Source organism: Scardinius erythrophthalmus, assembly GCF_964197995.2.
Source record: "Scardinius erythrophthalmus genome assembly, chromosome: 22".
NCBI classification, from domain to species: Eukaryota; Metazoa; Chordata; class Actinopteri; order Cypriniformes; family Leuciscidae; genus Scardinius; species Scardinius erythrophthalmus.
In genome coordinates this window covers 26,647,453-26,673,045 of record NC_138242.1, presented here as the reverse complement: position 1 = coordinate 26,673,045, position 25,593 = coordinate 26,647,453, and the positions used below count along the sequence as shown (strand labels likewise).

The window sequence follows — 25,593 nt, the reverse complement described above, 5'->3', positions numbered from 1 at the left end:
AGCTTTCACTCTTAGGCCTTCTTCTCCTTATTACATAGAGAGACTTGAGTTTTTCTGATGTTTGATTTATGTCGTGTTGAAGTTTCACAAAATGGCCATTTAAATTTGCACCACTCTGATGACAGACTCAAATAGCACTCTGGCGGTTTGGCCTTTTCCCATAGCAAACACTCACCAATCTCTGTACACAATCCAGCAGCCCTTCAGAGCTGAAGTCAGCGTCTCTCTGTTGGGTGAGAGTGATCTCATTCCCCGAGGTGAATTCACAGGTGTGTGTGAAATGTAAACACGGGCCGAGACAGATCGCCCACCTGGTGCTCCGTCCATGCCCATCCTCATCGCTCATCTGTCTCCAGGTGCTCGATGGGAAATGGAGTGTTTTAGACTGTTTGGAAACTGGCAGTAAACTGAATCCGAGCACCAGTGGACCTTGAAGCAGACAGAAATGAGTTGAGGGGGAAGAACTGAAGCGAATGTGAGTGGAAACGTCCCTCACCTCTGATGTTCTCACTTCGGTCGTTGTCCTCGGGTCCTGCGTCGTATCAGTTTCGGCTCTGAGCAGACAGAGGCTGGATTTTTCCAGTGTTAATGCGTCTGAGCAGTCGGTGTAAGATGATTTCTCCAGACCCCATGGCTCGTCTCCACCGAAGTCTAACCGCCTTCCTGTCCTGCTCGCTGTCTCCAGTTTTGAACCAGAAAGCTCATATTTCTCCAGCTCAGAGGACTGAAGTATAGTCAGAAGGATACTTTATGCAGACGTCTTTGTTTTTGTGTCCTATAGCCTATATAAGTCAAATCAGTTCATTTTTAATTATACTGCTTTTCAAAATCCAAAAGCAGCTTTACAGAAACTTGTAAATCCCCAAATGAATGGTGTTTCTCAAAGTGTGTGTCAACAAGTTCACCTGATATGTTTATCTCAAAGAGTAAACTTAACCATTTATGTAGAGATAACTTGTTGCAAGTTGGCATAACACAAATTTATTATAAAAATACCATTGTCCTCCCTTAATTATTTTAGTTAAATTAAAATAAGTCATATTATAGCATACGGTATAGAAAGAAAACTCTATTCCAATTGGAGCAAAGCAACATCAGCAATCAAAAGAAGAAGAAAAAAACTATTGCAACCCATTTCTGTAAAAAATAAAAGTTAAAATTGAGATATAATCAATATTACTAATTATAACATGTATTTATTTATTTAAAATGTATTTAAAAAATGTACTCATTTTTATTTTTTTTATTTAAAAAAACATCCTATTGTTGCTGTACCTGTCCTAATTGGCTGTGCCTTTCTATGATGGTGATGTGACGCAAAAGTATGTATTTAATCACTTAACCTAATTGGATACAGATGGATCTTTGCGCATTGACTGTTCATGTGACTATTTTAAATGTGATTGAGTTTATAATGTTTGTATGTGCCTGATGAAGGTCATGAGACCGAAACGTTGCCAATAATTATTTTTCATACGTTTTTGAGTTCTTTGTTTTTTATTTGACTTGACTTTTTTTTTTTCACGCACATATCACCTGCAGGTGTGCAATGGTGTTTGCGTTCTATTGTTTTTATTTTAAAATCTTAATTTTATGGATTTTTAAATCATTCAAGTTTATATATATATTCTAGGTGCTCAAGAAACATTATCCTTATCAAAAATTATTATCATTCTTATCACTATTAATGTTGAAAACAGTTGTGATGCTTCATATTTTTCTTACGTGATTCTTTGATATAGACATTTATTTAAAATAAATGGTTTGTAACAATGTAAATGTCTTTACCGTCACTTTTTATTAATTGAATGCATTCTTGCTGAATAAAAGTATTAATTTATTTCAAATAAACATTTAAGTAATGATTTATTATGTTTAATTAAGACAACTTGATTGATTTAATATAACATTATTACTTTTCATTGTGTAACATTTAATAAATGTTCACTTTGGCAATATTAAGCCAATGAATTTCGGTATTATGAACTAAAAATGAACTATATTTTTTACAGCATTTAATTTGTTTGGTTGTTATGTTTTAAATGCTATGAATTAACACTGACTATTGCATTATGAACAAACAAGAATTAACAGTGAGCAATAATGTATATTTATAAATGAACATAAACCTGGATTAACAAATGCTGTTGTTCATTGTCGGTTCATGACTACAGGTAATTAATTCAATCTTATTGTGTGCTTTTTTGTATTTTTAAAGTGTATGTGTGTGTGTTTCAGGTGCTGTGTAACGGTCCAGGGACGTGCGTCCCACTGTGTGCCGCTGGGCTGCTCCTGGGCGTCCTGGGCCTAAAAAGGGTCTTGATCGTCTACGTGGAGAGCATCTGTCGCGTGGAGACACTGTCTCTATCTGGGAAGATCCTTTACTACCTTTCTGACTACTTCTTTGTGCAGTGGGCACCACTGAAAGACAAATACCCTAAGTCCATCTACCTAGGCAGATTGGAGTGAGGAGAACATTTACAGAAAACCAAATTTTCTTTTTGCGTGACTTCATGAATTCAACTGAGAATTACATGCATTTTGATACAGTTCAGCGAAGCTGATGCGAATCATTCCTATGCAGTTACTGACGTGCTGAATACACAACTATGACAACTGCATCAGCGTTTTCTGTTTTTTATTTAACGGCAAACAGTCACAATAGAGCTGATGAAATATCCTATCACATCTTTTCTACCTTTTACGCCCTTGAACAATCAACCAAAGAGAAGTTTTTACATGTGAAGGTGCTTCTAATTCCATTCATAGTTTCAGCATTTTCCAACACTGCACGAAAAAGTTCGGCTTTTGATCACAGGTTTGTCCCTTTCAAAGGTTAGCCTTGTTTAGATTGCCATACCTCACTGTTACATGTGTATGTATATACATTTTTTCCTCAGTGTTTTTGCGAAATATTGTCCAGCTCACTACGCTATTCAGCAGTACTTCATTGTTGATCTCTTCCTGTGCTGGCGTGTGGTTGAGGAAATGGTGTGAGTTAAAGACTAAACAGTGAGAGGAGATGGAAAAGCTGTGATTCTCAGCTGCAGATCTTATTTTATTGCTCTGTAATTTCCTGTTATTCTTTGTGGCTCTCTTAGACCTTCAGCATGAGGTTGAACATACCCTGATGGTGTCTTTTGTTTGCCAGGACAAGTTTACGCAGGTAACTTAGTCATTTACTTCTCAGTATTAAGTTCCTCGACTTTGACGATTCTGAACATCTGTTAGTGGATGATCCCATCAGACATGTCTGTCAGGTATAATTTGGTTATTATGAGCATGGATGGAGTCTTGCAGAAATTAAAATCACATTCATTTTGTCCACAGAGAAATTGTTTTTTTTAATAATAACATAAACATTTCTATGCAGACTTACCATGATCTTCGAAAATAAGTGATGAAACACCGCCCGGCCATATTGGATTTAAATGCTTAAAGGGATAGTTCACCCAAAACTGAAAATCCTGTCATCATTTACTCTCCCTCAAGTTGTTCCAAACCTGTATGATTTCCTTTCTTCTGCTGAACACAAAAGAAGATATTTTAAAGAAGGTTGGTAATTAAACAGTTGCTGGTCCCCATTGACATCCATAGTATTTTTTTTGGAAGTCCTACTATGGAAGTCAATGGGGTCCATCAGTCGTTTGGTTACCGCCTTTCTTCAAAATATCTTCTTTTGTGTTCAGCAGAAGAAAGAAAGTCATACAGGTTTGGAACAACTTGAGGGAGAGTAAATGATGACAGAATTTTCAGTTTTGGGTGAACTATCCCTTTAAGAGTATGATTGGATCATCATTGCAGTGATTATTATGTTTCTAGCATGTTATATGTTTGGCAACAGTTCTTCTAACTCTAATTGATGGTGTGAAGCTTTTAATTTCTTAAACCACCATGTAGGAAGATGCATCATTGCCTTATTCTATGACAATGTCAAGATTCATCAGGCTCAAATTGTGAAAGAATGGTTAGGAGGGAGCATGAAGAATCATTTTCACACATGAATTGAACCTCTGAGTCCAGACCTTAAAATCAGTGAAAGTTTTTGGAGGAGGGGTAAAGACCAAATGCCAACAGAAACAGAAAAGAATATTGTAAATCTAGAACTAATCCAGATTGAGTTTGAAATCCTAATCTTATGTAAAAAAACAACAACATTTAACATGCTCATGTATATGCATTCTGTGCATCTTATCGCCTGGATTTGCAGACAAAAACGAGCTGACTAACCTAGTCATAAACTGGACTCTTATCAAGAAAGACCTGATTGGTTTCCAAAGGGACTTTTTTATTTCTCACTGACTGACTGGTTAGTATTTACATCACAAAGCACCTCTTATCAATATCTTTCCCAGTCGACCATGCAGAATGTCCCTTCAGTTATTGCAATTGATTTCAATTGGCAAAAGGCCTTCAGTGTCTGATAAAATACAAGTTGTCAGGGACAAACTCCAAACAGGCAGCTATTCTGCTTAATCTTTAATATGTAAGTTATTAGAAATATTCACAAATAGAAAGCAACCTTAGAAAAAATGTCTTCATGTTTTCTTTATTCAACACAGGTTACGTGACAGCGAAAGATACTGATCTCCTTTGACAAGCAACCTCCATGATAGCTGTTTTTTCCCCCATGATTTCACTTCAACCTTTCAGACAAAAACAAACCCTGACATTAGAGCCCTCACATCATGCTGAAAGCATCAAATGGTTATTTAAAGCTACTTGATGATACAGAACATGATAATGCAAAAATTGGATCATACAGAGCCTGCATGTGTCTGTTGTGCGTTTGATTTCTGTTTATGAATTGTTGTTGCTGGGTTTTTTTTTAAATATCAAAACTGGTTTCTTCCCTTCAGGCAATAATAACAATCTATACTGAAGCAATGTTTTACACAAACCACAGTAACCATTTTTTTTTTTTTTTTTTTGCAAAATATTTTACCATAGTTATTGTTACAGCAGTAAAAGACTGGTGTCTTATTTGCTTTTTTTTTATTTTTCCCCTCTTATCTAGAAAGAACTTGGTCAGCTTCTGTTGTTTTTAATAAATTTGCCCTATTTGCTATATAATATATTATTAAATTATGTAATGTTTAATTAATCATCATTAATCAGATCAATGTACAGTCAAATAGTTAGAATTATCTTATAAAATGTTGGTTTATATATATATATATATCCTATTAATTTTAAAACTAATTATTGGTTTTAACTTTTTAATTTATATGTATTATTGATAAATAATTTTGTACTCATCATTTATAAATTGTATTAATATAGTTTCCGTTTAGTTTAATATAGTCATATTTGAATTTACCTCACATGAATTTACCTCAAAAATGGACTTTAGTTAAAAAAGTTACAATGAAATGCTTATCTTGTTATTGCAGTTATTAAACTTGCAACAAAAAAAAAAAACCGTCGAAAAAGACAAAGGTAGGATTATTACACCTTACAGTTGTAGAGATAAGACACAGTTTTCCAGTAAACAGAAACTCGTCAATGGTTTTGCCAAGTGATCCATTACTTTGGCCACCTAGAGCCAGAGAAACAATAGACGAGCCTAGGCTTCTGATTGGCTGTAGAGGCGCGTCAGTCACGTCGCTCCACCCCCAAATCCGCGATAGTAGGTGGAAGTTTTTGCGCGAGAGAGTGTCTGTTGTGTGTAAACTCACTGTGCGCGAGGATTATTCATTCACACGGAGCACCGAATCATCTGTACTGTGACTTTTACTGCAGCTTTAGGACTTTACTTTTCTCATTCTCTGTTGGCCAGTTCATTGACTTCAGGAGAAAACTCAAAAAGTGAATCATGACCCAATTTAACAAGGGACCAGCCTACGGGTTATCTGCGGAGGTTAAAAACAAGGTAAACTGAATTGTATTTCTTTTTTTCTTTTTTCTTTTTTTTTATATTTAGCCTTGTATGTATACATTTTTGGTATGTGTGGTTCAGGTTATCCAATGTGCTATTATAGGATGGGGAAACTAGGCTACTGTAACGTTACCTTTTAAAAGTAGTTTATTGTTTGTGCTTGATACTATTGTTAGTTTGTTTTTAATATGTTTTAGTTTAAACCTTTATCTTTTTGTTTTCTCAATGTATTATTGATTATGTAAGACTTAAGCATGGCCATGAACGTTACGTGGAGATTGAATCCAAGTGAATTTGAACGAAATGGCACATTAACAATACTAATACAAGTAAATAATAATGTTAAATACAAATGTTTAATATGTATTGTGTTTAGTCTTTAGTTAATTGGATAAATTGGAAAATGTGCTAAGTAAGCATCCCCCAATAAAAAAGTTTCTGATTTAGAAAAATCATATTAAATACAAGAGACATATTCTCCTCAAGTTGAGATTGCCCAGATCATAGATGAGCTGGTTAGAGGTGATCTCCATGTTTTAGATTTTTAATATGACTGTCATATAAAAAAGTTGTTGAGTGAAAAAAATCCCCATCAAAAGAAGCAGGAGGGTCATTTGGGGAAAACATAATGGAGCATGTTTAATATCTTGTCTCTAAGTAGTGATTTATTCAGGATATTAGTCCTCAAATTAATCAGACAGGATTATGTGTAAAGACAAGTAAAGCCAGGGTAAAGAAGGACACCCCCATTCAAATTTCTCAAGCATGACATCATCAGTGCTAAAGAGCTATTTTATTACAGGTAAATTAAAGTAAACAATTTTTTGGTAGACAATTTAATATTTAAACCTCTGAAGTGAGCAATCCTGGTAGGTATCTGTCCGTCTTTCATCCAACCCCTTCGGAAGTAAGCATTTCATCTTGGAATTTTAAGCATTCCTAAAATGTGACGACGTTGCCGGAACAGCTGTGATGTGTATAATCCCGTTTCATTCAGACGAGTTCAGTTTATGGCTTTGAACTGTCAAAGTGTGCATTGCGATAATGACCTCTTTAGCTCAAAGAAACAACGTTGCTTTTTAGCCAGATGCTTTACAAGAAATATTTCACCCAGAAATGTTGTAATTTCATGTTGTTTCAAACCCTTATGACCTTTCGTCAACACAAAGAGAGAATTGCAATAAGGCTGGAAGGCTTTCAAGTTTCAGAAAGGATGCAAAAACACTATAAAAGTATAGTCTATATAACTTGTGTGCTAGATTTCTTCTGAAACTATATCTTTGTGTGACAAACAAACAAATAGCTGCATCCAGAATCATTGAGTTAGTGAGTTGAACTCAAGAATCAAATTCAAATCATCAAACTTGTTTCGTTAAACTTGAAGAAATGATTAATTCACAAATTGCTACTTTTTTCATGAACTTTTATGAAGGTGTCAATCATTTCTTCAGAAGACAGAACACATATGATACTTTCATGTTGCTTTCTGGCCATTTTGGAGCTCCAATTTCAATTATTATTGTAAAGAGGGGCCAGTATGTTGCCCAAAAATTCACTTTTTATGTGCCGCAGCTGAAAGAAAGACATACAGTTTTGGAAAAACATAAGAAAGTAATGAGTAAGTGATGACAGCATTCAAATTTTTGGGTACTTTATGTGTAAAATGAAAAGCATGTGGCTAAAATTGCAACGCTGATCCTGACTACTTTCTAGTGGAAAGTAGTTCCATTACACCATTTCCCCTCTAAATCCATGACTTATTTTCCATTTTACTTGTCTGGACAATGAAAGTCTACAGGAAAAGTCCCTTGCCTCCTTACAGGTCCTTTTTTTAAAAGTATGCTTTTGAGGTTTATTGCAATAAAGAGCTGTTGATCTTGGCGTGTACTTCTTCATGTGTAATACTAGTAGAATTGACTTGCTGTGCTGACTCTTCAGGCATTTATCAAGTATATTCAGCATTTTGAAAATCCTTATAAACCTATGTTATACATTTCACTTTTTGAGCACATGTCCAAACGTTTTAGGTTAATAATTTTTTGAAAGAAGCCTCTTATGCTAATTAGGGCTGCATTTATTTGATAAAAATACAGCAAAAAAGTAATATTGTGAAATTAAAAAAGTTTTTTAAATGTTGAATTTGTAGCATCATTGCTCTATTACTTAAGTGTCCCATTTTTTTTGTAACATATGCATATTTTACTGTCACTTTAATGACACTTTAATAGTGGCTCATTAAACCTGATTGGCATCCATGTTAATGTCCAGATAAATAATAGCCTACACTTCTTATAAGCAAACATTTTTATGTTGTTCATATAATAAATACATATACCTTTAAAGCAGCATTAACCTGGAACTACGAGAACGTTCCTAACCATGTTTGTTGCAAACCTTTTACAGGTCATGTGATTTCCGAAGACTTGTTTATCTCGTTTCTTGAGTTTCATCAGCACTCTTGCTCTGCTGAAAGCCGAGAGCTGTTTTCTGCCTTTGTTTTCCTGCAAGCTGAACTTTAGAAATGTGGGAAGTCGAAGCTCACAGTGAGATTTAAAAATGTTAGTTTCCCAGTACATCAGCCTGTAAATGTCAACGAATCACGCCACCTTGTCAAATAGAATTATTCCTTAAAATATAACCCACAAATGACATAATAGAAAAGGATGTATTACTAAATTAATGACCCTCTCCGGTTATGTAACAGCAGACGCAAGGGGTCGTTCATTACGGGCTTATTGCCAAAGCATCATCCTCTGTTTAAATTCAGCACAGTGAAGATATTGTTAGGCTGGTTTATTTTTACACATGGAAGAGATGTCAGTTACCAACCTATTTTTATTGTGACCATTCGTGTTACATTATATTAATCACATCAGATGTTTTCCCCCAGGTAGTGGATAGAAGAACAGCCTTTCCTGACTGTGAGCTTTTGTAAGCCTTTGGCAATGTTCTATAGAAGTGATTCGTTTAGTTAGTTTAATACATTGTCTTATATGTTGCTTCTAAGACTTTTCCGTTGTCAACATTAAATATGCAGGAATTCCCCCTGAAATGTTTGGATGTGGTTCAACAGAAACCTTGATTCTTGGGAATCAGACTTGGGAAAACTTTTTCAGACTGTAATAAATTTTAATTATTCTTGGCTCTCACGCTCATCTCATTCTGCATCTATCTTAACGTACATATCTGTCTTGCAGTTTTGAAAATACGCCAGCACTGGGCCCACAGCTCAAGCACCGGTGTCCTGTGAGAGGGTGGGTCAGATTGGGGAGGTCACGGTGGTTCTTGGATAAACCCAGACTTTAGGTTAACCTGACGGCTTTGATCCGTCGCTCTCTAACGCCACATTCCATCTTGATCCTCGGCGTAAAAACACTTTTACTGCTGTACTGTGACTGCTGATGGGCAGCTTGCCCAGTGAGGGGCCATTACATTCCCCGCAATGTGCTGATCAGCAATATTTTCTAGGATTGGATGAGGCTCTGCAAAGTGTGGCCACAGTGATTTAACCCCCTGTTGCCATTTTAGGAAGAACAGGAAAGTGTGTTTTCCTGAGGCTATTGTTTGGCGTCTGTTGTACAGCAGGATCTTATAACAGTGTAAACATTGAAACGAAAAATCTTTAAAAAGCCTTTTTTTTAAGTTTATCAACGTTTATTCAAGGTCTGAAAGCCTTTAAGAGTACAGGAAAAAGGTTCACAGACAACAACTTTTGGCTAAAGTTGTTGTCTGAACCTTTTTTCTGCACTCTAAAGCTTTTAAGAGCTTTGTGGTTTTTGTGTCATTCTGTGTTTCCACCCACTTATTTTTATGCGCATTTTGGGATATCGCATAAAAAACTGCTGGATGGAAACGCCAAGATGCGCATAAATTCTAAAAATGTGCATTAAAAAACTTGCGTTCGTTTGAGTCGGATAAAAAATTGTATCCAATAAGAAAGCATGCGCATAAACTATGACGGAAACACATTTACAGAATAAATTCCTCGATGCGCATCAAAAAAAATCATGTGACTTTGCATCAGACTGGACTAACCACCGGACCGATCTTTTTGCACAGCATCTGAAATGCTGTTTTCTGAAATGCCTGAGCAAAGTCTGTCGTCAAACTGTTCCATCTTCCTCCGAAATTAGTTTATTGCATTTCGTCTGCGTGCTCTGAGACACAAGTAATATAATGAAAATTATATAGTTTCAAACAGAGATCACGATTCTACTGCAATTCTGAACAGACTTAAAGGTATAGCGGAGGATCTTTCCAAATTTTAGATAAGACCCGCCCTCTCCACTTTTTGAAAAGTTTGATTGATTCACCAGAATGATTGACAATTAGGAGGACCAATAGTTTAGGTTACCCACCAGGAAGTAAAACATCCTCCGCTATACCTTTAACCAAAAAAAAAAAACGTTATCTACTCGAAGTTCTGGCAAAATGTTTAATGTAATTTAAATGAATGTTTTTTTTTTTTTTATCTGTTTGAATGAATGATTCAATGACTCTCTCATAAAGTCCTCACTTGTTTCATTACTGGTTGAATCTGCGTTTTTGAACGAATCTCTTGAGTGAATGATTCAATGGCAGTTTCATTTTTAACAGTCATTTGTATTTGATACAATGAAGCGCCAAGTTACTTTCAAAAGGTTATTTACTCTATTTTGTTCGCTACCGTAGACATCAGTAAAAACGTTTATCCCAGTACTTCTGTGATAATATGAATATTTGTAACAGAAATAACCATACTGTGTGGTTGAAAAGACTGTTTGTGAAGTTGTTTCATACATGACAACTGCTCTCTCTAGCTCAGCGGCAGCGCCAACGCAGATCTAAATGTTCTGGTGGGATTTTGTCAAATGTTTTATAGACACAAGCGAATCGTTGTCATTTAGGAATAAGGTCGCGTGGGTGTTTGAATCGAAATCGCGATCTTTTAAGGATTAATCGTGCAGCTCTACACTCGACTCTAGCAATCACCTTGCAATAAGAGCGCCCTTGCAATTACCTACTAGCAATGCACTAGAATTGCGGTATATTACACACATTTTCTTCATAAAATATAAAACAATCTTGTTAGGGTGGGCTCTTTTGATTGAAGCCAGTAAGTAACCCCTTATCAACCCCTCAGAGCACCCTAGCAATGCACAATCAATCACCAATCTTGCCAGGAGCGTGGTTTTCCCGTGGCGGGTTTTGAATAGCAATTGGGCTGCTTTTGTTACGCAAACCTGGCAACCACTCAGCTATCATCTAGCTATGCCCCCTAGCATTGCTAAACGTGAATATTTATTACACATATTTTCAACACAAAATTAAAAAACTAGTTACAACTGTATTTCAGGATGAATGTTGTCTGGCATTTTGTGATTTTTATTTAATTTTATTTGAATTCACAGGTACAGTAAAGTAGAGCAATTGATTCTCTGTTGTCTGTTCCGCTGGGTATTTCCAGAGCGCATGGTTAAATATTGCCTAATACTGGGTGAACTAGTTTCTCACATGCAAATAAGTGGGCATTTATCTTTGATTTCAGCACAATTCTCAATATTAGTCTGAGAGGAAGGTTAAGTGAGTGCGTTCTTTTGTTCATAGTTTGTTTTTGCGAAGTAAAGTTTGCAGAATTCTTAATCATTGAGTAAACTGAGTTTGATAATAGAAGCTATGCTTATTTTGGAAACAAATAGGATTTATTTGATTCTGATTTATGTAGAATCTTGTAGATTGTTTCTCTTGTTGCTAAACCATATATTTCTGTGTTTGTATGTGTTGTTAGCCTAAAAACTCAAGGTGAAAAGGTCACCCCTCCTCTCATCCGTTGTCATCACTGTTTTATCGATCTCTGGGGGACTGTTTGTCGAATTGATCGAGCCCTTTCACTCCCTGACCTTTTTCAGTCAGATGTTTGCTCGGTTTTTGTGCTGTCATCAGTAAGCTCTCAGAATTATGAGTGGGGGAGGAGAGCTAGAGGTCGGACTCCAGCAGGATCCAGCCCACAACCTTCCAGAATGTTCTTCTTCTGCAAATGCCTCCAACATCTCCATCAAGGGTCACTTTTCCACATTTTCTCTCTCTTTTTTTTTTCTACCACTGGCTGGTTTCCCAGTGGACTGGAAGGAAGGACAAGACAGGCACATGGTTCTCCAATCTTTCCTCAGTCTCTCTGTGGAGCTCTTCTGTTCTTTCCCCTCCTTTTTGTCAGTTTTGATTTTCCGATTTGTGTCTACTATAAATCACCCCAGTCAATGGTTCATTATATCAGAGATATAACGTTCTTTGTCTCCCACTACATCTGAAATCATCCAGTGCTCTTTTGAACTATTTGAAGCATACCAAAAGTTCTGCAGTTCTTCAAAGATGAGAGACTGTGTACGGTTAAGCTTTTTTGTCTGTCATTATAGGAGAAAAGTCATCTCCGCTGACCTCAAATTGCACAAGTGAACTGCCACAACACCCCACACACCATTTTTTCCTAGTGGTCTCATATTCTGACTGCTGGGCTTTAGTGTGGGAGGATGTCTCATTGATCTTCAGCTTGCTCAGAGACCTTCTATGGAAGTTTATGAGCCCCAAGCTATATCTTAAAATCCCTCTGGAGAAATAAAAATAGGCACAAATGAGACAGTTGTTGGCATACAGTAAGAGTCTAGAGCTGAAACATTATTGTATCATACTGAAATCACTTTGAGACATTGTTCATTCTTTCATAATGTTGTGATTCTAAATTAGTATCATATTCAAATACCATAGTGTTTAAATGGTGTAATAATAGTGTGTTCATGGCACTTGTTTGAAAAACGTGCCACTTAAACTGTGAAATTGTTTCCCTAAGGAGCTGTTTTCACCTGATTTGTCCCTTAAAAATGTCTCGTTAATAGAGTAAAGTTCATGTTAATATTGTTTACTTGAAAAATAATTAGGTTCAGTTAGACATTTTGAAGGAAATAATTACTTTTATTCAGCAAGGATGCATTAAATTGATCATAAGTAACAGTAAAGATATTTACAATGTTACAAAAAATCCTGAAAAAACGTATCATGGTTTATTTATTAAAAACTCTAATATTAATACAATTATACAAAAAAAGCTCATTTAAAATAAGAAATAAATAATTTTTAAAAAGCAGTTTTCCTTCAAGTGCATCCAGAATTTTCGGTTTTATTTTCATTTTGGTGCATACCTAACATAAGAAATGTTTCTTAAGCAAATTAACATAATCAAATGATTTCTAAAGGATCATGTGACACTGAAGACTGCAGTAATGATGCTGAAAATTCAGCTTTGAATCACAGGAATAAATGATATTTTAAAATGTTTTCACATAGAAAAACGTTATTTTAAATGATTGTAATATTGGTGAGAATAAGAAGCTTTCAAAAACAGTAAAAAATCTTACCAACCGCAAACTTTTGAACAGAAGTATAAACGAAGCACACGTTACCTGACAGAAACAGAATAATGTTTTGCGGTTTGTAACATAATATTACCATGACCAAAAAATATTGCTGTTGTTGGCGCACGTTTCCCTCCGCTTCTGAGAAGGAAATGAAGTTCTTGAAATTAGCATAGAACCTAAGCTAAACACTAAGAGGAATAAGGAAGAGTTTCTGTGTAAAATCTGAAGGGTTAGGACTGTGTTTGTGCTGGAAATAAGGTTTGAGATAGCAGACTGCTTCTTGAAGGACATGAGGAAAGCTCTTATCATGTTTTGGCTGTATAGTGAGACTCCAGGATCTCCAGGAGCCTCTGTCCCAACGCCAACTGCTGAGAATATCTTCTCCACCCTTTTTCCCTGTACTGTACTGTATGTCTCTTTGTCTCTTTGTTTCTCTCTCTCATGATCAATCTTGATGGCCACATTTAGCTTTGTCTTTGTACAGTCTGACCCTGAACACTGAACTTGAAATGGAGTCTGTATTTCCTGGAACTTATATTAATAGCTGCTTTAAATGGGTATAATCTTGCTGTAAGTGTGGAAACTGAAGCATTTAATGCCATTTTATTTATTAACAGAATAAAAAAAATCATGCAATCTGTTTTTGAAGATTTTGTACATGTAGTGTTTAGCACTCATGAAGTAGAAAAACATACTTTGAGGGTCTGCATTAATTAAAAGTGCTTGCACAGGCATGCGTCGCTTTTACATACTTGGGGTTTGCTATTTGAATAAAACAATTACTAAACGCTACTATTAAACTTTGATGCCTCCAATCATGCAGCTTGTTAATTAGAGGTGTACTATTATTTTTCTAAGACTTACTTTATCGCCTACTGGATCGACAACTAAATGTCCATTAAAGGCACAACTGAGGCCATATTTATGACCAGAATATCAACAAGGATGGGCTCTTTTGAGAGCAAGCAATTATCTAGCAACCCCATAGCAATGCACTAAAAAGCCCTCCGAATACCTTTGCAAACGCCATAGGATGCTTTTGCACAGGCAAACAACTCTCACATTACATTCAGGCATTTTGTAAAGATCTAGTTTATTCTGTTGTAGTCGTAGTTGTCCGTTCTGAGTAAATTATTCAATGTCAGCAGGTCAACGGTGCTATTTACAGTCAGAAAAGTCCTGAGAAAGAGCGAAACGGCCAGAATAGATTTATGCGGCGACTCTTTGTGGAGATTTTATGCTCTGTTGCTGGTGGAATCGCATGACGGCGTTGCATCACATGCTTTAAAGGCAAACAGTTCTATTCATAAAGGAAAAATACAAAGGAAGCCAGAAAAGAGGTTTTATTGGCAATCTGATTTGATTAAGCTGCATTTGATGATTTTCCATTTGCTCTAATGCAGCTTTTAACAGGCAAAGAGGTGTTTTTAATGTTTCAAACTGCTATTTTGCTCCTGTGTCATGTGTTTTGAAGTCAAACACGTTGTGTGCGAGTATCAGCAAAGTGTATTGACATTACAGAAGTTGAGATAAGCATGCATGCGGACACATAACTATATAATCTGAAGTAAGATTATCCTGGATACATAACCATGATCCCGCAGAGCCGGTTTGACTCATAACTTACTGATGTGTATTGGCCAACTTACTGATTGGCTTATTTCTCCTCAGATCGCACAGAAATATGACCTACAGAAGGAGGAGGAGCTTCGTTTCTGGATCGAGGAGGTGACCGGCATGCCGATCGGAGACGGCTTTCAGAAAGGCCTTAAGGATGGCGTCATACTGTGCGAGTGAGTTGGTAAACATAAACATATTTGGCCATGTGGGCAAGGTTTCCCTGCTGAAATATATAAAAAAAACTGTTTAAACCAGCCTACGCTAGTTTGTTGGTCTTGGATTTTCTCAGAGTTGGTTGGTTTTTAGAGTGGTTTTGGGCACTTTTCAGTTGGTCAGAATGGGAGGCCACTTGTCTGACCAGCTAAACCTACTAAACACCAGACCAGACTATCTTAACATTGCTTGTTTGAGCGTACCGGCCAGATGTTATGACAGTGGCTCAACCAATGACATGAATTTGGGGTGGGACTATCTGTTTGACTGACCAATGGCAGAAAACATGTTTGAAACAATCATTATTTTCTTGATTCAATTTGGTGATGCTTGTAGCACCGAAATTACACACTTGACCTTCAGTGTGCCTATAGAAGATGCTTATATATGTGATGGATATGGAAAAGAAATTAATTGAAATGATTCTGTTTTTATTCTTTTCAGATTGATAAACAAGCTTCAGCCTGGATCGATAAAGAAAATAAACCATACACAGTTAAACTGGCATAAGGTAAATGTTTTAGAGACTCTTGATGTCTTTGTTTTCATCCACATCAGTCCCTTTAAAAAAAGTGAGAAGCGCTTTTCTTCCAAAGTGACTTACAATACATGGTTCAAATCAAATTATTGGCAAATACTTGGAAAGGCAGCTGAGAAAACATGACGCACGAAGAAGCAGCTCCTAACAACTGCAGATAGACCCTATAGTATAAAAGCTCTGAAGAATCTGTAAGAATAAATGGACCCATTCATGCAGTCTTTGATTTATCTCTAACTCTTTTATCTGAAAATGAGGTAACCAATAATTTTACTGAGAAACACACCCTTACTGTTACCATTGTTCCCTCAGCTAGAGAACCTTGGGAATTTCATCAAAGCCATCTTAGCCTACGGGCTGAAGCCCAACGACATCTTTGAGGCCAACGACCTCTTCGAAAATGGGAACTTGACGCAAGTCCAGACCACACTTCTCGCTTTGGCCAGTATGGTACGTCTACAAGTCATTCAATTCTGCTAAATTTGAGTCTTGTTGAATATTCGGTAAAACCCAGAAATTGGCATTTTAGACATATTATTGACATTTTAAATTTTGCAACTACGAAACGTTTATTACTTTTTCAACAGGCAAAGACCAAAGGCATGGAAACAAATGTCGACATTGGCGTGAAATATGCAGACAAGCAGCAGAGACATTTTGATGACGAGAAAATGAAGGCTGGCCAGTGTGTCATCGGACTTCAGGTTATAAGCACTTTTCCTGGAACTCCCTTAATGTTTCTAGATGAATATCATACATTGTTTTTAGAGGAAGCCTGACCACAGTGTTACCTCATTTGATTTGTGACAGGACATGAAGGGAAGGCGCATTACGAATGACTTATTCAGCTGATGCTTTTATCAAAAGCGACTGGAATAACCTACGGTTAGGCGGCTACTAAAGGCCACAATAGTGATAGATCAAGGATCGCCCATTGTGGCGTTTAAACCTAAAAACCCTTTAATTACAAAACCAAATCTAGAATCAAACAGCTAAATAACCAGTATCAGCTGCTTCTGGGAGTAGTTCATAAAGAGTAAGGTTGATTGGAGAGTAACTATGACCATCTAGGATCATCTACAGGTGATTTTTGAAGCACTTTTTGAAGTGTTTCTGACTTTCGTTTTAGATGGGAACCAACAAATGCGCAAGCCAGGCTGGTATGACCGCCTACGGGACCAGGAGACACCTTTACGACCCCAAGACACAGACAGAGAAACCTTACGACCAGACCACCATCAGCCTGCAAATGGGCACCAATAAAGGAGCCAGCCAGGTATACCCAAAGATAGACTTGTACCAACAATATAGCACACAAATAGGTCAAGTTATCGAAAATGACATGTTTTTCTTGTGTCTATCTCTCTCCAGGCTGGTATGTCTGCCCCAGGCACCAGGAGGGACATCTATGACCAGAAGGCAGCTCTGCAACCAGTTGACAACTCCACTATCTCATTGCAAATGGGAACCAATAAGGTGGCCTCCCAGAAGGGCATGAGCGTGTACGGGTTGGGACGGCAGGTTTACGACCCCAAGTATTGCGCCACCCCCACGGAGCCCATGATCCACGCCAATGGCAGCCAGGGCACAGGCACGAATGGCTCAGAAATCAGCGATAGTGACTATCAGGCTGAATATCAGGAGGAGGAGTACCAGGGCGAATACCACGATGAGTACAGAGGGCACTACAACGACCAGGGTATCGACTACTAGAGAACTCTGCTGCGCTGTTAGTCAAAGCAGTATTAACACCAACCATGTATATCAACAGAGCAAGTTTTTTTGCAATGCCTTTTGCTTCTCACAGTTACCCTTCCCACCAATGATGGTGAGTGGTGAGATATAATCTACAATCTGCCATCCTAGAGGTGCGGTCACATTTACCGTAGCTCAAGTGAAATTTTGCGGGTGAAATCCAGTCATTCCAATTGGAGTCCTCTTGAGGTTTGCGTGAGGGCAAAAAACACTCATGTTTAAGCTGCTTGGTTTGAAAGTAAGTTCTGTTTACGCGGTGCTTTATACTTCGCTATGCTATTGACAAGAGACAATGGACCTTTTTTTGCCTGCAAAATTTCCCTGAAATATCGCTAATGTGACCACACATTAACAGTGGTGAAAGTGATCTTTTATCATTTTTTAAGTGTTTTTTATGAAGTATGGAGAACTGTTAAGAGAATTATCTAGTTTTTGCAGTATGATTCTTTGTTTTATGCCCTATGCCTTGTCTTTTGAGTTTTATTTTAGCCTTGCATCACAGAAAATCTGTATTTTTACTAGTTTTAAAGCTAACCCGCCACTGAAATCCCGCTCTTACAGACTGCTATGGACTGAAAGCCTTCCGAAGACATTCCTTCCTTAGTCATTCCATTTAGAATCCCAAATGCCTGGAAATTTAACAAGCTACAAATGTTAGCATTTTAAAGATTAGCTGACTGGACGACCAAAAACTTTTCGCTATTGCTTAGTTTTTTTGTGCCATGATTTTGGAAAAAAATCTTTCCCATTGTATTTATTGCCCTGCTTTTCATTATAAACCTTCTGTTATATGGTTCTTTTATGAATAAATTTTTATGTCTTCAATACTTGATTCTCCATGTATGTCTATTGTTTTGACCATTATTGCATTTAAATTTAAAAATAGCTGCTTGATAATCTATAAATCCTAATTGATTTCGGTTTTCTCAGGATTAAATAACACATTTTTTCCTAGCAGTCAGAGTTTTTGTAAAGCTGAGGTGTGGTTTCTGAAACTGCCCTGATTTTGTTATTTGGTTCTTTGCTCTTGTATCTTTTATGAGGGTGAATTGAAGTGGCACAGAGCCTCAGATGTGCGCTGACTCTGCCCGAATATCACAGCGGAGCCATAAATCTTGTGTTTTTGAGGCTAGCCTCAGAGGCGTTTGGAAGCTGCTCCTTGTGTCGATAGCCCAGAGTTTCTGGAAACAGTTATATAACCACACAAAGTGGTGAAAACCAGAATCTAAAGTAGAGCAAGTCGGTGTCTGTGCAGCAATCGTGCATTTTGTGCTTGTATGTGTCATATTTTTACATATTTTCGTTTTTAAATGAATTGCTGAAAACATTTGTTTGTGTCCAGAAAAAAAAAAAAAGCTCTGCGTCTTTGCATTCTAAACCTTCAATTAAGTGAATGAAATGCTGCACTTGATGACTTCAGTTCAGCAGACGTCTGTGGAGGGATTTGGAACTACGGGGTAGCGCACCACTGAATTGAATTACGCTTCCCATGCTGTGACCTTTCTCCATTATCATGGGCTGCATGGTCAACCGAAACATGACGGAATGGTAAAATGGTGTGATGGGGCTTATGATGGAACATTCCAGAAGTATTGGACTAGTTTGAGCTGGATTGAGGCTGCAGGCTCGAATCGAGAGCAGAAGGGGATTGATATGTGCAGAAAATAACATGTTGCATTCTGGGTCATTCTGAGATTCCATAGTGATTTGGGCCAATGAAAGGCCAATGTAAGAATTCTCTTCAATACGTAGTTCATTGCCTCAGAAAAGCACTCGTGGTTCCAGTCATAAATGAAGAACTGAGTCTACTAATTTAAGTAACATGTTCGTGCTAAATTTGGGTGTCCGTGAACTCTGTTAAACTGCTATAAGTGGGTCCACATGAGGGGAGGACCATATAAAAGTATAACCGTGCGTACAGGACAATCGGCTTCATGAGAAAGCAATGGCATTCACTCAAGTGCTGCCCCCTGCCCCTCCCGACTAAGTTACTCCGGCATAATCAGTGCTTTGTGCTGGCTGTGGAATCCGGGACAAAAACGCAAGACTCAATTATAGAGAAGGTCCGAAAAAGACTGTTACCCCAGCAACCACAGAAAGCCTTTAAAGGCAGACGTGAACTTAACCGATGCCGCAGCTTTTGTATACTGCGTCACGCTGCTATTGAGGAGCCCGGGGCCAAAACCATGTGCAGTCATCACTGTGCCAAAGCATGAGTTAGTGGTGTTTGTAAAGGCAAGCATCGCTATTATTATTGCTAATACGAAGAGTTCACCCAAAAATGAAAATTCTTCAATTAATTACTCACCCATAAGACATGCGTTCATCTTGGGAACACAAATCAAGATCTTTTTTAATGAAATCTGAGAGCTTGTCTCTCCATTGACAGCCTACTCAACTACCATTTTCAAGCCCTATAAGGTAGTAAAGACATCATTAAAGTAATCCATGTTTAAAAAAATATTAATCTCCAACGTGCGTTCACGCAACAACGTCTGCTCTCACATCGACACAACACGCATGCGTCATAGTGCTCTTGAACGTGTGTTGGAGATTAATATTTTGTTAATAAAGTGGTAAATTGGACCTATGTTTTTTTTTTTTTCGCAAACAAAGCACTCGGTTCGCTTCATAAAATCACTGGAGTCACATGAATTACTTACTAATGATGTCTTTACTACCTTTCTGGGCTTTGAAAGTGGTAGTTGCGTAGGCTGTCAATGGAGGGACTGAAAGCTCTCAGATTTCATCAAAAGTCTCACAGGTTTTGAATGACATGAGGGTGAGAAATTAATGACAGAAATGACATTTTTTTGGGTGAACTATCCCTTTATGCATGTAATGCTGCAAAATATTCAGAAAATCATAGCATCCGCATAGCAACACACCAAAAACATTCAGAACACAACCAGAACTCCTACGCATAGCAAACCAAAACTCATAATGAAAATATATAGTATCTGATTATAAGATATGAGCTTTGCTAAATGGTATGCTTCACATATATAAAAGTAGCTGTCTATTGAATTTTGTGTCCCAAGGTGGTCAGAGGCATGTTGTGGACCCAAAAAAAATAAAGGATAAAAGAAGTGGAAACAGCCTGGAGTTCATTAGCAGTTTCTTAGCCTCACTGCAACCAGCCGGGAATGAACAGAGGGGGAGAGGATGAAGGACAAAGATATACTGATCCTTAGACAAGCACGCCTGGAGGAATTGCTGATCACCATGGACTTCAATCCTCGCTTGTGAGAAAACAGGCCTGATGAAAGATCAGTGAGGATACGTGGGCGAAGATTGTTTGTTTGCGCGACTCTCCGGCCCACTATGAAATGGGTTCAAGCTAAAAAATCTGATCAAAGCTGCCCATTTTTCTAAAATCTGGTTGCGTTTGCTCTAGGAATGCATTAAAATGTTTTGTCTGTGCTCAGATTGCCTCAGTTTTCTTTTAACCAAACCATTCCATCAATTTAAATGTATATTACACATTATTACGATCATTATTGTAGGTGAAAGATTGAGAAGTGGGCTTTAATGAGAACCACAGATGGTTTATAGCAGCTCTCCCAGTTTAAATTTCCCTGGATACAAGCTGAAACCATGTGTCTGCGACATCTGAGACTTCCTCACATGCCTGTGGATATTTTTTTTTTTTTTTTTTTTTGCTGCAGAACCCTCACATTCCCTGGCCGCTCAGACTCTACGGTTTTCAAAACGAAGAGTTCGGTATTGATTCTTCAGATATCAAATCCAAACCAGTGGCCTCTAGCCATCTCAATTCATCCCCCAGATATTCAACTCTGAAAGGGAGGGATCTTTTCTCAGCAGAGAGAAGGAAAATCATGCTGTATGTTGGAATGCACAAAGGTTTTCTTTATTAATTAAAAGGAGTTTCTGTTACAGTACCTCCTGTTAATCTAAAACAGCTGGATTTGAGCTGAGAATCATATGTTATCTTCATGAAGCCCAAAGTCATTTTCAGACGCCCAAGCAGACAAAGGTGAATTTTACAGCAAAGTAAGAGCATTTCTGGTTTCTGGACTACCTGGAAGTTTATGACATCAGCTTCTGAACACACATTTCTCCAGCATGATGTGAACCTTCTCACATTTAGTCAGCTTATAAAAGAGGAGGTAAGACTTCCTCTGTTTTACAACCAATTAGTCAAATAGTTTGTTCTATTAACAGGCGGAAAACAGCAACCGGCCTGAATTATAATCATCCCGGACATCATCAGGGCCCATACACTCTCAGAAAAAAAGGTACAAAAGCTGTCACTGGGGCAGAACCCTTCAAAAGGGTTGTAATATGTACCATTTAGGTACTAATATGTACACTTTTGGTACCAATATGTACCTTTGAGGGACTAATATGCACTCTTTAGGTACAAAGTGTTCCTTTTGAAAAGGTACCGCCACAGTGACAGCTTTTGTACCTTTTTTTCTGAGAGTGTACAGTAGTGGAGCGGCTAAGTGCTTATGTTTGGCAGAATCGTTCAGTTTATGATACAAGCGTGAAAATTTGCATGAGCAGTTTCCATGGGTCACTTGACAATAAGCCACTTACAGCTACTTGAAATTTCTTAGTGGAGCAATTAGGCTTAAGAAATCATTTAGTTGGTGATACAAGCATGAAAATTGCCATGAGCCTAATTGCTCCACTAAGGTGGTGGCCATCTTGAAAAATGGCCGCCATCTTGAAATTTCAAGTAGCTGTGGGTGGCTTATTGTCTAGTGATCATTAGAGACTGCTCATGCCAATTTTCATGTTTGTATCACCAAACCACTATATCACTTAACTGCTCCACTAAGGTGTCGGCCATCTTGAAAAATGGCCGCCATCTTGAAATTTCAAGTAGCTGTGGGTGGCTTATTGTCTAGTGACCATCAGAGACGTCTCATGCCAATTTTCATGCTTGTATCACCAAATAAACCACTATATCATTAACTGCTCCACTAAGGTGTCGGCCATCTTGAAAAATGAAAAATCTTGACATTTCAAGTGGCTCGGACAATTTTCTTGTCAAGTGACCCATGGAGACTGCTCATGCCAATTTTCACGCTTGTATCATAAACTGAACGATTATATCACTTAGCCGCTCCACTACAGTGGGTAATGTTAGAATATATGTAATACATATATAAAAATCAAATATTAAGCGTGAAATCGATAAATTGAACATGTTTATACTTTCTAAACACTTTCTTGGTCTTGTGCACATTTTTATTTATCTCGATTTAAGAATGTTTAGATATTTGTACTAGAAAACAAGAGAAAAATACTGATGAGGAATTATTTTTTTTAGCAGTGCAATAGTCAAAGTTCATTGTAAAGATGTTTTTTAGGAAGTTTTCATTGAAGGCCAAATTGATTATTTAGTTATATGGCTCTTATAGGATATTTAAAACGTACATGATCCTACATTATAGTTTCTTTAAATAGATGTTTTTCGAAAGAACTGGACAGAATTTATTAGAGAAATTATTAAAAGGGTTCTCTACTGACTGCAAATCATTTTTCGGTTCTTTAGATTTACAACAACACGGGGATTTATGGCCCTGGGGATTATGACATGCTCTCAACTTCTATAAAAGTCCTCTGAGATAAATCACCAACCAGTGAGGAATGTCCTCGCACGTCGAGAGGGAAGACTAGCACACATGTGAGACACGGTGGTAGAAAGGAAATCGCCGTTCACTTTGGCAGCGAATCCACTGGAAGAAAAACAGACCTTCCTACTGTATTTTTTTGGGTGGCTGGCTGGCATCTTGCCAAAGAGTCCAGTCTGTTGCATGAGAGCCATTTTGAACGACTTTATTGAAGAGGAATCCAGCTGAAGAGCCCAGACCTCTCTGGTCTAAGTAATGCAAAGGTTCTGGAACATTACATAACCTTGCTATGAATGCATAAACCACTGCTCTCTTTCTCTTACACACACACATCAGTATTTTTTTCAGAATGCTGGACTGACTTGATCCAAACAGAGGGTTGTCTGTAACTTTGAGCCTGTTCTCCTTGGAGGGAGGAATGTTCCTCTGGTTAAACAACCGTTTTTTTGCTTAGGTTGTCATGAATGAACAGAAAAGTAGTTTTGATTTTTTAGTGCTCAGGGATAGCTCACCCAAAAATGAGTAAGCCCGTAAGACTTTCGTTCATCTTCAGAACACAAGTGAAGATCTTTTTGAAGAAATCTGAAGGATTTCTTTCTCTCCATAGACAACTACGCAACTGAAACTTTTGACGCTTCAAAAAGTTCATAAAGAGATCATAAAAGTAATCGGTTGCTTTATATGATGAACACATTTAATTTAGGCTATATATATATAAATGAAATTAAAAATAATAAAAAACTATGTTAGTAATTAACATAATAGGCTATTATATATTTTTTTTACATGACCAAGTAGGTGAGTGCTTTTGAGTCTGATTTATGCAACAACAATACACTCATAATGTTTCCCTCCTGAGGCCCCAAAATTGATTCCAGAATTATAACTTGGCACTCATAATTGTCTTCAGACAGCTGGAGTTCTAGAAATTTCACATTGTACATTGGCAGACAGCACAGGCTATTAATAAAACTTAAAGCTCAAAGAAGATTTTACATAATCACATTCCTATTAGTCAGGCCTGTTTCATCTTTCTTGTACGTGTTAGCTAAGTTAGCCCACTCTCTATTTCCTCAGGAAAAGGTCTGGAGAATGGAATCCTTTCCGCATGGGGCCTAATGAAGTGGAGGGTGGAGAGTGACACACATGCAGGAAAATCATGTTGATGGATCTGATTTACACAGCATGAATAATCCTGGAACCATGAACTAGTTTTTCGGAAAGTCAACAAGAAAATGAAATTACTGTATAAATCTGATTACTGTAATAATGTGTGTAATAATGTGGAAAATAAGAATGTTGTATCAAATCTGTGCTTCTCTAGTTCCTGCTCAAAATCGCAATCCCACCACTGTAGACTGACTGCTCTCTGGTGGTGAGTGGAAGAAATCGCATATTCAATTATTTCTGTTTGGGTGTCATGTACAACAATGTATTGTGGCTTATACTGCCTCTTGGCACCTGTACAGATGCAGAATCTTATTGTCTGTATTCCCTTGTACTGTCACGATGGTTTGGCACATGTCTGTGGTCCTGAGATAAGGGAACATGTGTGATGCAAACTTGGCATGTGTGTTATGAACATTCTGCCAAGTGTGATGAAAGAGCTGTTCTAGTGCCCTAGTTAAACCACCACAGGGCAGGGGTCAGAATTTGAACATCCCACCTGTTTGTTTGGTCAATATAATGTGTACTTTGTGTGTATGTGTAACCCCTCCGGTCCTTCCCGCCCCGCTACGAGCTAGAGACCACAGTCTCTAGTGCACCTCTTTAGATCAGGGGAGTGAGAGCTCTCACTATTACATATGTACCAAACTTCAAGTTATATCATAATCCAAGTTGGTGAAAAGTACCTGGAAAATTGCCCTCAGTTGGGTAAAGAAATGATCAAGGGTATAAAGCCACCAAAAGTGACAAAAGGGTATTTTTATATTATGGCTCTAGAATTAAAACAGCAGAGCAAATATTGTGCCTTTTTGTTTCATTTTTGACAACGGGACTGCGTAATATAATATTAGTTTAGGTGAAAGCTCAGTCATGGGAAATCCTTTTCACTCTATATCCAGTAGGCCCAAATTCATGAATGACAAAAAATAGAAAATACCCTAAAAATATCTTAATAACGAGAATGGTGATTAGAGGAGAGGAGTGACGGATGGTGTGTCAATTAAATATATTTCTGACCTAGCTATTTTTAGCTTTGTGGGACAAAAATAGCTTAAAATCTTTCTAGATGATTATCCAAATCAGATTTTTTTTTGGTGAATGTGGTAATCATTCAATTTAAAATTAGTAAAATTATTAAAAGTATCAAAGTACAATGATATTACCATCACAGCTACGCATAAGCCCCCATCCCCCCCCCAAAAAAAAATCATTATAAAGTGAGAAAAAGTCTGACTTTTTCCCCCTCAAAAATGTGTTTACATCTCGCAATTCTGACTATTTTTCTCAGAATTGCTTGAGATAAACTTTCAATTGTGAGTTATAAAGTAAGAATTGCGAGATATAAAATCGCAATTGCGAGTTATAAAGTCCAGTTCTGAGGAAAAAAGTCAGAATTGTGAGATGTAAACTCGTATTTGTGAGAAAAAA

The 25,593-nt window shown here is 37.4% G+C and overlaps 2 protein-coding genes across 2 annotated transcripts in view; both read left to right on the top strand.

Moving 5' to 3' along the window:
• alg14 (ALG14 UDP-N-acetylglucosaminyltransferase subunit) overlaps nucleotides 1–3,330 on the top strand; it is a 14,168-nt gene extending 10,838 nt beyond the window's left edge. The window contains exon 4 of the mRNA XM_081352847.1: nucleotides 2,239–3,330. Coding sequence (XP_081208973.1) covers nucleotides 2,239–2,469 — 231 coding nt within the window. The 3' untranslated portion in view covers nucleotides 2,470–3,330. The remainder of the gene's footprint in view (nucleotides 1–2,238) is intronic.
• Nucleotides 3,331–5,623: 2,293 nt separating this feature from the next.
• On the top strand, nucleotides 5,624–18,224 carry cnn3a (calponin 3, acidic a). Its single transcript, XM_081352845.1, has 7 exons — nucleotides 5,624–5,872; nucleotides 14,938–15,059; nucleotides 15,544–15,610; nucleotides 15,950–16,087; nucleotides 16,225–16,341; nucleotides 16,767–16,913; nucleotides 17,009–18,224. The coding sequence occupies exons 1-7, from the start codon at nucleotides 5,816–5,818 to the stop codon at nucleotides 17,348–17,350; spliced, it is 990 nt and encodes a 329-aa protein (XP_081208971.1). The 5' UTR covers nucleotides 5,624–5,815; the 3' UTR covers nucleotides 17,351–18,224.
• Nucleotides 18,225–25,593: the final 7,369 nt, after the last annotated feature.

Excerpts from the sequence above, each read along its gene's own strand:
- cnn3a (XM_081352845.1), top strand. The coding sequence starts at position 5,816 with ATGACCCAATTTAACAAGGGACCAGCCTACGGGTTATCTGCGGAGGTT. Across the intron at positions 15,611-15,949 it reads CACAGTTAAACTGGCATAAG|CTAGAGAACCTTGGGAATTT; the intron begins GTAAATGTTTTA and ends TTGTTCCCTCAG. Across the intron at positions 16,342-16,766 it reads AGTGTGTCATCGGACTTCAG|ATGGGAACCAACAAATGCGC; the intron begins GTTATAAGCACT and ends CTTTCGTTTTAG.